This window comes from Uloborus diversus, chromosome 5, assembly GCF_026930045.1.
Source record: "Uloborus diversus isolate 005 chromosome 5, Udiv.v.3.1, whole genome shotgun sequence".
Taxonomy (NCBI): Eukaryota; Metazoa; Arthropoda; class Arachnida; order Araneae; family Uloboridae; genus Uloborus; species Uloborus diversus.
The window spans coordinates 51,671,800-51,687,104 of NC_072735.1; the positions used below are offsets into that span (position 1 = coordinate 51,671,800).

General features: G+C 32.5%; 1 protein-coding gene across 3 annotated transcripts in view; it reads right to left on the minus strand.

The window, feature by feature from the left end:
- The window catches only part of LOC129222164 (cell adhesion molecule Dscam2-like), a 141,254-nt gene that overhangs the window by 109,987 nt on the left and 15,962 nt on the right, over positions 1 to 15,305 (minus strand). For all 3 annotated transcript variants that reach the window (XM_054856622.1, XM_054856621.1, XM_054856623.1), the window contains exon 3: positions 4,481 to 4,718. In XM_054856622.1, the coding sequence (XP_054712597.1) occupies positions 4,481 to 4,718 (238 nt within the window). The remainder of the gene's footprint in view (positions 1 to 4,480; positions 4,719 to 15,305) is intronic.

Sequence of the window (15,305 nt, forward strand, 5' to 3'; positions counted from 1 at the left end):
TAGATAAATAGATATTATGCAATAGTTCTATTAAAGAAAATAATTGCTTTAACGCAATAAACTAACAAGCTATTTTTACAAAAAAGAAAGTATTGTAACTGCATTTTTCAAGTAATAGCTGAGGAATTGTTCTTCGTGGCTTTGGTAAGTGGTGGAGATATAAAAAAATTCATTTTTTTTAATCCATTACTTCCGTTCCTTCGTTAAGAAATAGAGAATTACAGAAAAACATTAAAATTAAAAAATAAAATATGGTTTGGAATGAATTTCGGAAAAAAATTATCTTAATTACATTTTAAATTAAAAAAATAGTGTTTTTGAATATTCTAATACGCACGAATATGGGGAAAAAAAAAAAAAAAGCTCTTTAAGTGTGCTGAACCACAGAATTCCCCATTATATTCTTCACCAAATTCCCCTGTAAATCACACTTACATTTGAATACTGTAAAGCTTATTGGGATTTTTTTCACTTACTTGTTTTCAACTTCTTGAATTAACAACATTTTGGTTTGCTAGAATGCACTGCAATTTTTCAATGTGAACTACACCATGTGGCAAAATGACATAAACAATCCGTAGTTTTCTGATAGCAAGACAAAAAATTACAAATAATTATTAAAAAATAATGTTGTGAGGACTATAATCTAAGTAATATAATCTAACCTAATATACATAATAAGTGAGCGGTTTTAAGAAAGGCAAAATTGTGGTTTTTTCGTGATCGAGGACTTTTAACCTCAGCTATTGAAAAAACATTGAAGAGATCCCGGGATGTTAAATTGAATTTATTTCATAAGAAGATAATAAAACAGCGAAATCTCAGAGTCGTCCACCAAAGCTATCGAAAAGGAAACTCAGAATGGACCCAGGCCATGATTTTGAAAACGAAAAAAGTTCCTGATATGTAGGGGGAGAGTGGGTAGAGTGAGACACGAAAATTTACTTTTTTATCATTAAAAAACTCAGAAATTAAATCCATTCAAATTTGTAAATTAGTTGGCACTGCAATAGGTATTATAAAAGTAAATCTAGAAAAAACTACAAGTTCACACAAATGAGAAAAAAAAATTAAATAAATGCAATTACGTCTCACAATTATCCTGGTAAGGGGGAATAGTGAGACTTTTTTTTTTTTTTTTTTTTGAATTAGCGAACCTTGAAAGAATAAATTAACCGGGGAAAATGTGAGCGATTATTGTCGTTTGCTTTTGGGTTGAGCTATTCCGCCGCGCTAAGAGCTAAGAGCAAAGATCATATCTGCAGCTGCTCAAGATGAGACACTACTATTTAAAGTTCAGAATATACTTTTTTGAATTTTTTAAACAGTATTTCTCATTCATATATGATCATAAAATATTGCATATAAGTAAAATATGTATAAAGAACTTCCTGGTGACCTTAACTCAAATTTGATAACAAGAAGTTCCGTTCAAAACTAAACGAGACTACTTTCCCTATCAATATCGACTTCTAGTATCTGATTAATGATCTCAAAAGTAGCTATACAGTCGAACCCGCTTAATCGAATAGACATTTTGCCACGGAAAAATAGTCTAATAAGCGGGATATTCCATTAACCTTGATAAAAATAACACATTACATTTGTTTTGTATATTGAAAATGTATTATATTAAATGGGACAATCTTTTAACCGATATTCTATTAAGCGGGCTCGACTGTAATTTTAGGCTGCTTTCTAGAAATAAAATATGCCTCGCTCATCTAAAGAAATAGACAAACAAACAATTGAAATAAATAAACAAACAATTGAAGTAGTACCACCTTTTAAACTAATCAGCTAGTATATTATTTCCATTTAAAAAGATCTTAAATCTTTTAAATCGTTTTCAAACAATGTCAACAAATTCATTATACTAAAAAAAATCGTTTGTTTCTTTTCCCGTGTTACCGAAATATATATATATATATATATATATATATATATATATATACATACACAGTCGGACCTCCATATATCGAAGTAGCAAATTGGCGGAAAAAAATTCGATATATAGAAATTTCGATGTAAGGAAACGATCTTATTTTATCATAAAAGTATCCTAAAACATTAAAATAAAAGCTAATTTTCGTGTATGAAATCCAATTTATAATTCATACGAGTATCGGATTAAATGAAAGTTAATAATTAAAAAATTAACAGAAATTACATTTTTACACCAACCATACATCTTCATATTCTTTGGTAATTCAACTTGATCGCAACATTAAGGGATTTTCGTTTTAACAATGTGATCGGGAGAAAAGTAAACAATCAATCTACTTAACTTGAATGATTTTTACTGAAGCAAAGAAGACTAGAAATGATAATCAACAAACAAAAGGGATAATTTGAAACTGATTTTACAGTGTTACTGGTTACAGCTAAGATTTGAAATAAACTTGAGGGAATTTAAGAACTTCAGAACGGAACAACGACTTTACTACACACCCTCCAACCCCAGATTTCTTATGAGTTCCGTATAGCAACCTTTAGTGTGAACGTAATTTTCTCCTCAAACCTTTATTTTTTAACAGTGGAAAAAAGAATCTACGAATGTCTCGAAAAAATTTTCGACATATAGAGATTTTTTCGATATATAGAAACAATTTTTCTATATAATGAACATAGAAATTTGCTGGAATTTCGATATATAGAAAATTTCGATATGTGGAAGTTCGATATATGGAGGTTCGACTCTATATATATATATAAAGAAAAATATCTTAAAAAATAAATAAACAACAATAAAATGTCAACTTTAAAAATAATTTCACTATAAAAAAAATAAAAAATAATAAAAAAATCGTCTGTGCTTACTTCTATGTTAAAACATAAAGGACTCAGAATTACTGCGCCAAAACCTGAATGCACAAATCAAAATTTTGTAATGAAAATGCAAGCAAATCATATCAACAATAATTATTTTAAAATAAGGATCATAGTTGCGGAGTAGGACTCTGAGTCAATCTCATTTTGTGGTTAAGGAGTCAAAAGCGGGAGTCAAAGATTTTTAATTCAAGGACTCGGAGTCGGTCATTTTCCCTCAAAGTTCGAAATTCTGCCAACGTTTGCGGAGTAGGAGTCAGACTAATTTTAGTATTAAGGAGTCGGAGTCAGAAACTAGAACATCAAAATTCAAAGAGTCGCAGTCAGTCATTTTCCCTCCTTGTCCAAATTTTGCCAAAGCTACGGAGCCGGAGTCCGACTAATTTTCGGGTACAGAAATCAGAGTCAGAGTCGACAGCTCTAGAATTCTAGGAGCTGTAGTCATGATTTGGTCATCAACAGCTATTTCCAATAAAATTTGTTTGAAGCAAATCCGTCTTTAAGTTCGGGATCTATGTTGACTTTTAGTTTCTCCGTAAACGTTAATGTTTGAACTGCTCAAAATTGAACAGAAAATGTTTCAAATAAAAATAAAAAAATCTACTCATAATCTTCATCAAGAGTTTTATCGGATTGTTTAAAACAAATTCGCCTCTATATAAGAGCGGAATTTGTATTTGCCTTGAATTTCCCCGTAGAAAATTCTCCGGTGTTCAAAATTGAAAGAAAAATTGTTCGTTCAAATCAAAAAGTGAAAGTGGGAATGAGGTCGAGATCTTTCGAGCAAAAAAAGAAGTTGGTTCGAATCGGACTTATTACTCAAAAGTTATTAGTTGGGGGGAGGGACAGACAGACCGTCAGCCCTACAGATATTTTCCCCCATCTCAATACACTAATTTCCACTTTTTCATTTTTCGATGTTTTTGACTTTTTTTTTTTTGTTTTTCGCGGTATTTTTTGTGATGCATTTAGCCTTCTTTCATACTTTTTTTCTTCTTTTTCTGACTTATACTGGGAAAGTATTTTTTACGGAGGAATAGAAGATAGATAGGCTAACCATTCAAGCTAAAGGTAAAGTTTTTCATTCTTTCTTTGGTTACACAGTTAACATTTCATGTCACTTTAAGAAACGAACAATGTTTTTTTTTAATTAAAATTTATAATGAAATGATAACAATTGTAATAATAACAATAATAGTAACCATAGTAATAATAGTAATAAGAATAATAACAACAACAGTAAATGCAGCAACAGAAATGTAATACATAAACATTGAAAAAAATGGGACTATATTATCAAGATAAAATGAAGTTTCCTTCAATGCCCCCCCCCCCCACCAATTATTTCATAAAAAGAACATTTCAATGCAAATGGTTTGCGCTAGAAAAAAAGTACTCTGCAACAGTGTAGTGTTAAAAGTTCAGCAGACTTATTGTCCACTATTTTGAAGAGTTAATACAAGTAATTTACCAAATGTGTCTTTAACTATAATATTTCTCTATTCCTAACTTTAGAATATAGCGATATTCCATGCCTAAAAATTTCCGACCAAACCCATAATAATCATCAAATGACTATTTGATCAGCAATTTCCACAAAGAATTTGCCCAGAACGACTTAAAGAGTAACCACTAACAATTATCCACTCACCATATTCCAGCGTTTCGACTGATATCTCTTCGGAATGAGGGCCACTCCCAGCTTTATTGAACGCTTGCAGGCGAATGACGTACTGAGTAAATCTTCTGAGGTTCGTCAAATGATGCTCCTCTCTGACATCCCCGCTGGATTCCAACGTCTTATAAGTGTATGTGTCAGCAGAGCGAAATATTTTATAACCCAAGTAATAGCCTTTTATGGAGCCTCTCCTCATTTCTTTGGGTGGAGCCTGGAATCAAAAGCATAACAGGCCTTTAGATAATAATTACAAAACATATTCATTTATTTTTTTAAGGGGCTCTCAACTATCCAGGCTCTGTGTCTCCCTTTGAATACTGACATGAGGCCATGCTCTCCTTCTCATCATATTTCGTTAATAAATGTATAAGGTCATGTTACCCACTGGTGGTTGATACAAGCAGTACAATAGGAACCTGAAAATGATTAGGACAGCTGAAACTATATTTTTTAGCAAAACTATTCTAACGGCATTGCGAAGACAACGCAGATCCTAGTCCCAACATTACAACGCTGCGAGACTAGGTTTACCTCAACTATAGTTAATACTTAAAACCCAGATAAATCACACGCAAAATGTAACATTATTACACAAAAGTTCATTTTTAACATATTATTACTGGAACATTTGAAATCCAAGAAGCAAAGAAACAGATACAACTTTTAAAGGTAATTTAGGATCTGGGTGAGGTCGACGTGTACCCCCATTTGTCGCTTTCCCAGCATTAATAAGAGGACTGACAAAGTAATTTAAACTTGACATGAGACCACAAAATTGAATACGCCACTATTTGCTTAATTTTTGTCACTCCCACCTTCTCAGGCGACATGGCCCCTAGGTTGAGAACAGCTGATTTATTCAATAGGTTTTCAGTTGTAAAATTCTACGATGAAAGACGCATCAATCACTGCAGAAAATATGCTACAAAGACTCGAAACAAAATTATTTTTTCATTGAATGAACTTTATAAAGAACATGGACTCAGTTTCTGTGTAAATGTATGCAATTACACTTAAACTATTTCCAGAGAGAATGTTTAAATAATAAATTTTGCTCAGTCGTGGACTTATTTCGTGAGACATAAAACGGCAGATAAGTCTATACTTTTGATAAAGTTCATGCAATAAAACAGAGGTTCGCCAGTCCAGGTCCTTATGGACACACATCTAAAAACCTACGATCATTGTGTATCCCCCCTCCCCTCCCACGCATAAGAAAAACTTTATGTCTGTAAAAAATTGTACTTTATAAAATTTAATTATTTGGTTTTAATTTTATTTATTCATTTTCAACCGATTGCAAAAAGGAGCCCGTTATCAGATCATACCGTATAAATGTTTTTTTTTTTTTTTTTTTTTTTTTTGTGCAGTCACAGCGTCTTAGTAATTAGTGAACTGATTTTGAGTTTTTTTTTTTTTTTTTTTTAACGGATAGGGGATGATCTAACAACATAGGTGTTCCATCATGGGCGGATTTATGGGGGGGCAGAGGGGGGCAATGCCCCCCAGTTTTGGGAGGACTTTATGTAGTAACAACACATCTTCCAAAAATTAAAAAAAAATTATATATATATTTTTTCTTTTTTGAATAGTTCTGAAGGGCATGGGTGGATTTATGGGGGGGGGCATAGGGGGCAATGTCCTCCAGTTTTGGGAGGACTTTATATAGTAAAAACACATCTTCCAAAATCTTTAAAAAAAAATCATGACTTTTTCTTTTTTGAATAGGATAGAAATGTCAACCTCAATCTCAGAAATTTTTTTTCAACAAAGCCCTAATTGTGACTTATCATTTCATTCAGCATACTTTCTAGCACATTAATCCAGTAACAGTTCGCAAAAATTTCATTCGGTATTTTTCTTCTAGCTCTAAACGTGCGAGGTTGTAGAAAAGGCTTAAAATACGCTAAAAACATGCGTCTAAGTTTTCTTGTGTAACGAAAAATTTTTTTGCAAATTTTTAAAAGAACTATTTTTATTCTAAAAGATTAGATGTTGGCCCAATAAAATTGACTGCTCTTTTTGCATACATTATAAGATAAGTATTTTAATTAGTTTGGTTATTTCACTGAAAATATTTACGTTACATTAGTCACGAAAATGAACTATTTTCTGCATAAAAACTAAACTAGATGATTGAAGCAAACATCACTTTTTATTTTCTTACATCTATGTCACATCTACTTAAAAAGTGCAAAATATTTATTTTTGTATCAGCAGATATAAAATAATTAGTGTGACTAACGTAACATTTGAGATGTGACTAACGTAACAGTTTGCATGTGACTAACGTAACATTTTAAAAAGTACTGCTAATATTTAAAACTTATTTCATTTAATGCACATTTTCATGAACAATTTTGAATAAGAGGCATTCTATATTGATAAAAAATATAAAGGGTGAAAAATACCAGTAATATTACATTGTAGACCTTCTGTCTATTTAGAAAAATACTTTTTTAAAGGTCTTTAAAGCCCGGTCAATTTAGACATAAAAATAGTGATCAAATAACAAAAATTCCGGGAAAGCTAAATTTTTGTATAGACCATGGGTTTAGCATTACAAATAAAGTGACAAATGTCCCCGTCGATCCCATGTGCGCTAAAAAAGTTATTTGGGGTCAAAGGTCAAAATTTTAGGTTAATTGGATTTTTCTCAAAAACGGAAAGTTTGATCGAAAAGTACCTCAGACCAAAGTTGTAGACCTCAAAATTCTCCATAAAAATGGTCCTCATGATTTTTTCTCCAAGACCAAAACAATTCCCAGATATTGCCTACTCTCAAAAGACAGCCAGTCATTTACAGAATCCCCTCTACACGTATGTCCTTGAATAACATCTGGCTATTCTAGTCCGTATGAGGTCGTTCACATACCCAGGGGTGCCCAACCCACTAAGGGCAAAGGTGCACCCCGTCATCATCGCAGAGATCCCCCCAAAAGCAAGCCTCCCCCCCCCCCCAAATGAAAAAAACCCTTCAAAACAATCTCCCTAAAAATTTCGATGTCGCAGTATGGGCCATGACCCCTCCTAGGTGGGCACCCCTGACGTATCCGCTTCTTTTTGATTTAAACGTGCAGTTCGAGTGAGTAAACGTATTTATTACAAGCGTCTACTGTTGTTTGTGCTGATTAATATTTTAAGAAAAATGTCACTATTTTGCTTTATTTGCAATAAACTTTGGACTGAAGGTGAAATTGTTGTGCTGGGCAGTCGTGGAATGCCAACTTTATTCGATGCAAGTGTCGGGAGAAGTTATAAGAATGCTGATTATTTAAGAAGTCGAAAGTCCGTTACAAGTCGCGTCGATTGCAGAAAATCATACACCCGGAAAAGTTTAATCTCTGCAGCAACGTGAGGATGAACAGGTCAGTACTTCAAAAGTAAGTCCTCCTCGTACTGTAGCGCGATTAAGTGAATTTGAATCCAGCTTTTGTTTTTAAAAACACTGCTTATTTTGTGGCTGTGAAGTGGAGGAGGAGACTGAGAAGAAGAAAGCGCAGAATTATCGCAGAAAAATTCATAAAGCATTGACTAAATCATACTCAAAATTAAAACGTGCAAGGGCAGCTTTTGACACACCTCAGAACGATCTCTAGCTAATTGTAAAAGCGATTCTTTGTAAGCAAGTGTAGAAAATTTATGAATTTTTCTGCGATAATTCTGCGTTTTGCTCATCTCAGCCTCTACATAAGCAGTGTTTTTTTACAACAAAAGCTGGATTCAGATTCACTTAATCCCGCTCTAGTACGAGGTGGACTTACTTTTGAAGTACTGGCTATGTTCATTAGAGTGGATTGAAGAAAATCAAAATCTGATAAACGCTAAGTAATAGCCCGGAAAAGTTGCCTTTTGTAGAGATATTTGGATATGCAAAAGGATTTTGACCGCAAAAATATCTTGAGGTGTCGCTTGCGCCTTGAAGTTGACCATAAATACTTAAAAACTGGAAAAAGTTACAATAATTTCATCAAATATCAAAATTTGATAAATTTGATGTTATCGCTCTTAAGAGCAGACTTTTTGTGTAGATTACACATTGCATAAGATCATTTCAATAATAAACTGTATTTTAAAGTTCCACACATGTGTTGAATCTTGAATTTGACCAATATAGTGTTAGAATTGAATAGCATCGTTTTGCTCCGTACTTAGAGAAAAAATATTAGAAGTTATGATTTGTAAAAGTTTGTTTTCATATTAATTAATTCTTACACAGATACGGAAAAAATAAGTAATAAAAGCATTTCTTATCTAGTAAAAAAAAAGTTAATTCTCCACTTAACTCATAACTTTGGCTCAAAATGTCAAATTTACCGCATCTGATAGAGAACAAAGGTTAAGTATTAAAAAAAAAATATGTCTTGCAACAGCCCACATAAGTCACCCTCTGAAACAAAAGACGTTAAGAAATTTTAATGGGTTTTGAGCCCTCAAACTGTAACCACATTGATTACAATAAAACATAAGTTTGGCGGGCGAGTTGAACTATAACACTTCTCATAATTTTCATTCTTGATTGAAATTGTGGCATGATGGTATTGTGGCTTAATATTTCTAGATTCTAATCGGACTCGAATAAATCCATTCCATTTGATTAGACAACAAACTGTACCTGACACTTCTTTCTCTTATTTTACCTGTCGTCTCACTGCTTTAGTATGACATGTGAGGTTTTGAAAACCATACTACTCAGTAGGTACACCATCAAGCAATTTCTTTCAAAGTTTTATCGGAAATCCCCTTTTTGAAAGAGGGAGCTGCCGAGTTTTACCAGTTCTGCTTATCGATGAGCTCCATCGTAGTCTCTCAGCTTCAAAACTGAAATCTGGAATTATAAATGTTCATTGTCCATCTTCGAACTGGTCGTCGTAATCCGTCTTGAAACAAGTTCTCTGATGATGGTCATCCGCAATGCCTAGTGTTATATTTTTTTTAGATTCTCAAAGTAACCAATTTGCAGAACGAGAGCTGATGATCGAAACATAGTACGATGGCAAGTTTGAAGAATTCGATTGTACAGCGAAAATTTACAATTCCAGATTTCAACTTGAGTTCCTTGATAAGCAGAAGTGGGAAAACTCGGATCATCTTCTTAAAAAAGGAATATCAGATAAAATTTAAAAGCAATGGTGCTTGATGGCATAACTACTGAATTATATGATTTCCAATACCTCACGTTATACTAAAGCAGTGAGATGATGCGAAAAATTAGAAGAAGCGTCAACCACGGTTTGTTGTCTAACCAAGAGAGATAGAGTAATATTAGAATCCAGAAATCTTACCCACAATGTATCACTAAGGCCAAAAATTGTAAGGAGTCAAGATAATAATGCGACTCACCAGCCAAACTATGTTTTATTGTTTGAAATGTGGTTACAGTTTGAGAGCTCAAAAAACATTTAAAGGGGGGCTGTTTTGAGGTGTATTTTTCTCAGTTTTTGGAGGGAGGCTGTTGCTTTTGAAGGGGGGGGGGGCTCCGCGATATTTAGGGGTGCTCCCATGCCCTTCGTGGGTTGGGCATCCCTGGGTATGTGAACGACGCTACACGGATTAGAATAGCCAGATGTTATTCAAGGCCATGCGAGTAGAGGGAATTCTGTAAATGACTGGTTGTCTTTTGAGAATACGCAATATCTGGGAAATGGTTTGGTCTTGGAGAAAAAATCATGAGGACCATTTTTATAGAGAATTTTGAGATCTACAACTTTGGTCTGAGGTACTTTTCGATAAAACTTACCGTTTTTGAGAAAAATCCAAAAAACCTAAAATTTTGACCTTTGACCCCAAATAACTTTTTTAGCGCACATGGGATCGACGGGGACTTTTGGCATTCTATTTGTAATGCTAAACCCAAGGTCTCTACAAAAATTTAGCTTTCCCGGAATTTTTGTTATTTCCCTTGTCTAAATTGACCGGAAAGACAGTTTTAACAAAGAAGAACGTCTATTTTTTAGAAAATACATCTCCACCTATTATTAAAATGAAGTAATGCAGCTCGTTGGAAAACATTTGAAGATGTTACATGATACAGTGAGAATAAGTACTGCTGCCATATATTTCAGAAAATGCAAGAATGATCATTTAGAAATTCAAACATTTTTGGTGATATCCGGCATTAAAATTCATTCTGCAAAAATGTTTGAATCAATGTTACATTTTGATTCAGGATGCACAACACTATTCGTTCGATGAATCAGTAAACCTTAAAAAATAATATGCCATTGAAAAGTACTAGGAGTTTCTTATGACGATAACTAGTATATCTGCAGAATACTAGAATTCGGCGAAACTATCAACTTGAATAAAGTTAATTTTTTAAAAGAGAGATATATATAAGATTTAATTAGCCCAAAATAATGTTATTCAGTTTGTAAAAGCAGTTTTTATTTATTTTTTTTTCGCACATTCAAATTGAGTTAATTGAACTGAATCCTTCCATTCAATTTTTTACACTAATGTAGAAAAAAAGTAAAGAAAGAACCATAGTGCTAGACTGTTTACCTCTTACAAATACATCGGCAAATCTTAAATGCCTGTGTAACTTTCAGAAAAATTTGCCTCATAACATAAGCATTGTTTCTCAGGGTTGTAAAAATGTTACGTTAGTCACGATGCCTTTTTTGGCAAAAAAATATCTGCCAGCTTATTTTGCTTCAAATTCTTGGTAGAAATTAAAAATAGTCACTTTGTACATTTCAAGTCTGCATATTAAATCAAAAAACATTTAATTTTACTCCCGGTGTAAGTAAAAAGAGTAAGAAAATCAGCTGCGAATGTTACGTTAGTCACTAAGGAATGTGACAATTAATTACAAACAGGGCCAAATTTGCTTATAAGATAAACAAGTTATTGCTTAGGGCCCCTGCTTTGAAGTGGGTCCCTAACTCTCAAAAAAATTTATGATTCATTCCTTAAAAAAATCGAAATTGCTTGAAAAAGCTAATTTTATTTTTAAGTGCTTGAAAACCTTAAATATTTGGAAACGTGTGGCTACAAACCTTAAATTTTAAAATTTCTAACAAATGGCAGAGGGGGAGGAGTGCCAAAATGTGTCAAATTCAGCTCCTTGCCACATCCTGTATTCAAAATGTAAAAATCATGTTTCTCACATGTTTCATATCTTGCTATTTATTCAATCCCGAATGCAGTACTTTGGAAATTCTTTTGTATTGATTGCTTTTATCTTACTTCTTCTGCATATTGTCTATCTGTTTAGCACGGAAAAAATACACACTACTTCTATTTCTTTTCGTTTTCTGCCCCACTTGCAACTGAAGAAAAGTTGTTGTCATGAGAAATCTATGGTTTCATTTTTCTTTTAAATTTAAAATAGCTATTTCTCACAAAGCTAGAACAGGACTGTAAAAATTTACAATCAAGTACTAAAATATCAGAGACTGGAAGGTACAAATGAAGTGCGTTAAATAATTTAATTTATTCTAGAGTCCATGAAAATAATTAGATAAGTCTTTGAAAATCCTAAGTAAAGTGGGTTCCAATTACTTCTACACCATATTGTTAATTTGATTAGCCAGGGAAAAAAAATGATACACTACCTCTATTCCCTTTGGTTTTCTGCACTTCTTATAATTAAAAAAAGGTTGTTGTAATGAGAAATCTATAGTTTATTTTTTCTTTCAAACTTAAAATGGCTGTTTCTTACAAAGTTTGAACAATACTGTACAACTGTATCAATGTCTATCCAATTAACCTTTGTAAGGCTTCAAAATGCAGAATTTTTATATCCATTTTACAAAATTTCCTCCGGGGGAGAAACCCCCGGCCCCTCTAAAATTGGTGATATTCTATTTCCCACTTAAAAGGGAGCCCTGCGTCACTCTCTTGATACCAGCCCTCTCTCTTTTAAGGTCAATTCAAAAAGGACAACATGAAAACACACATTAATGAAAATGACACACAAAAAAGTAAAGCATGGACTTATGCATCACAGGAAACAGACAAAAATATGGGAATGGGGGACAATAAAAATGTTGCTAAAAAAAAAAAAAAAATCCTGCCCCCCCCAGGAACTCAGTCCTAAATCCGCCTATGTGTTCCATTCCTTTACTTGATCATATCTGTTCTTTAGGGGGGGGGGAAATACGGGCAAAAAACCGTAGGATAAACCGGGACACGTTTAAGAGGATTTTTTTCAATGACTGTTTTAGTTTTTATGTTTGTGCTTAGGAAATTTTAGACATTGTGATTTTATAAAGCAGTTAATGAAGTCCAAATTTGTACATTCAGTTGCTGCTCAGCTTGTGTTTTTAATCGTAAAAAAATGTTTTTTAAGTCCAAGTCGGTTGCGTAAACTTGCCCCGAACACAGGGCAAGTTTACGCATCGAGCGGAGCACGTTTACGTATAATAAAAATGGTACCGAAAAGTAAGTGACATAGATATTTAACCAAATTTAAATGTTTTTTTTTTCTCTTAAAGCACTTTGAAAATAAGAAAATTACAAATAATTGAAGAACATTTTATAGGTTAAATTAAAATCATAGGGTTGTTTACTAATTAAAATCAGAAACTATTTAGTTATCTTCTTCATCACTGTTAGATTTTACTAACAAAAATAAAGTATTTCTTTTCGAATACTTGTCATGGGACTGCTTTTTGACATGTAAGACATTGATCCCTGTCCTGTCCTTTTTTCGATTGGTTGTTTGCTTTAAAACCGTAGATGCAAAGCACAATTTTCTACTTCGTAAACAGAGTTGTTCATTCATTTTCTTTTTACAGAGTTTTCTGACTTTTACCTATCGCAGGTTTTGGTTTCATAGTTTTTTCTTTGATGTTTCCTATTTCTGCTTAAATAGAAACTTGTAAATTTTTAAGTTTTTTTTTTTTTTTTTTTTTTTTTGAGGGTTCCTAATTCTAACTCTTAGCCTAAGCTTTGGTCCTACTTTTTCAAATAGTCTCAGTTTGGGTAATCCCGATGTGACGATGTGGAAAGCCTAGTGGAAGAAATACTTGGATTATCGGGGATAAGTCTTTTCATAATATCTAATGTGGTGCTATTAGTATTTTGAACTTAATGTCTTACAATCTTTAAAATAAAGAAAATAAAGTATTACAGGCTGAATAGTGTATAAAATTAAAGCTGAACAAGTATTAAGACAACACTATATGAATATAAGCTATGAGCTACGAATCTGTTACTCAATTAAAAATGAACGGTGATTTTTAAAACTAAATAACCTGAAAATACTAAAGGTTTGAGACAGTAGAGAGCAAAAAAAGCGTCCGGAGCCCGTTTAGAAGTAAGCCAGAGTAGTAGGACACAGTAAGAACGTGCGTATAAATGTCGATAAGTTTGGATTTATTATTAACGTGTAACAGAATTTAATAACTTTTCTGTCTATATAAATACAATTCTCAAAAAACGATAAAATTCTGCTTATTTTTTTATATTTTTATTTGTTTTCAACAAAGCTTTATTTATTCACAATAAGCTTTTAAACGTTCAACACAAAATTTAATCGGTTCGGTAGAAAATAGATTTTTCTATCCGCATTGTTAAACCGAAGCTCGACTGATGCTCAAAAACTTGTGTGAATATTTCCTAGGGATTAGCATCAATCTGGCGTAACTGTTCGCTCTCCATTTATAACTGATTTTGAAAAAAGGGAACTGCGTAAACGTACCCAATGCGTAAACGTGCCCCGGTCTACCCTACATTTCGTGTGATTTCCCCATTAAATTATTAAATAAAAAACCCATTGTTACAAAAACTCGATAGCCATACAACAGCAATATTAATATTAATCATAATGGTATATTTATTATTTATCCTATACTAGGTCTACTGTCTAGTTTAATTACTTAACATAATTATTTTGGGATTTCATGAAAGGATCAATTAAAAAATGTATGTCCAGGAATAAATCTTACCATATTAATTCTATTACAAGTTTCGTTACAATGTATTGTAGTTTTGCAGACCTTTTCTTTGAAATAAATAATTTATTTTCTTTAAATATTGCACTTTTATTAAATAGTATAAAAATACAATGGACTCCCTCTATCTGAACACACTCTAATATGAACACCCCTATATTCTGAACACATTTTGATGGTCCCGGCCAATACAATCCTATAACGATAACGAACACCTCCACAATCAACACTTTTTTTCGGTCCCTTGAGTGTTCAGAATAGAATGAGTTCGGTGTATTGGCTGATGTATAGTGTAATAGTTTTTTAGAGGATGGTTGTTTTTTGAGAGATGCTGCCATCTACTGACCAAAACTAAAACTAAACAGAATATCTTAATGAATTTCTTGAACTTGTTAAATGAATGGCTATTGAATGAACGTACAAACAAAAGTTTGATATTGTGAAAAACTTTACGAAAGTAAACAATCGTGTTGCATGCAGGAGTTTACCTAAATAAAAGCCAGTAAGCATTTTTTTAATTTTATCTTCGCTAAACTTCAATTTTCAAGAGAGCTTTATGGTAGTGCTGCCATCTGTTAGTCAATAGAATTAAAAAAAATTAAATGATATAACTAATATTATTCGTAAGTAAATTCAGGGGCGTAGCTATGGGGGGGTTTTTGGGGACAAACCCCCCCCCCCCCGAAAAGTTAGTCTCAAAAAAAAAAAAGAGAAAAAGAAGAGAGAAGAGAAAGAAAAAAAAAAGGAAGAAAAGGAAAAAATTCCAAGCGATTATACATACATATATATATATATATATATATATATATATATATATATATATATATATATATATATATATAATATATATATATATATATATATATATATATATATATATATATATATATATATAT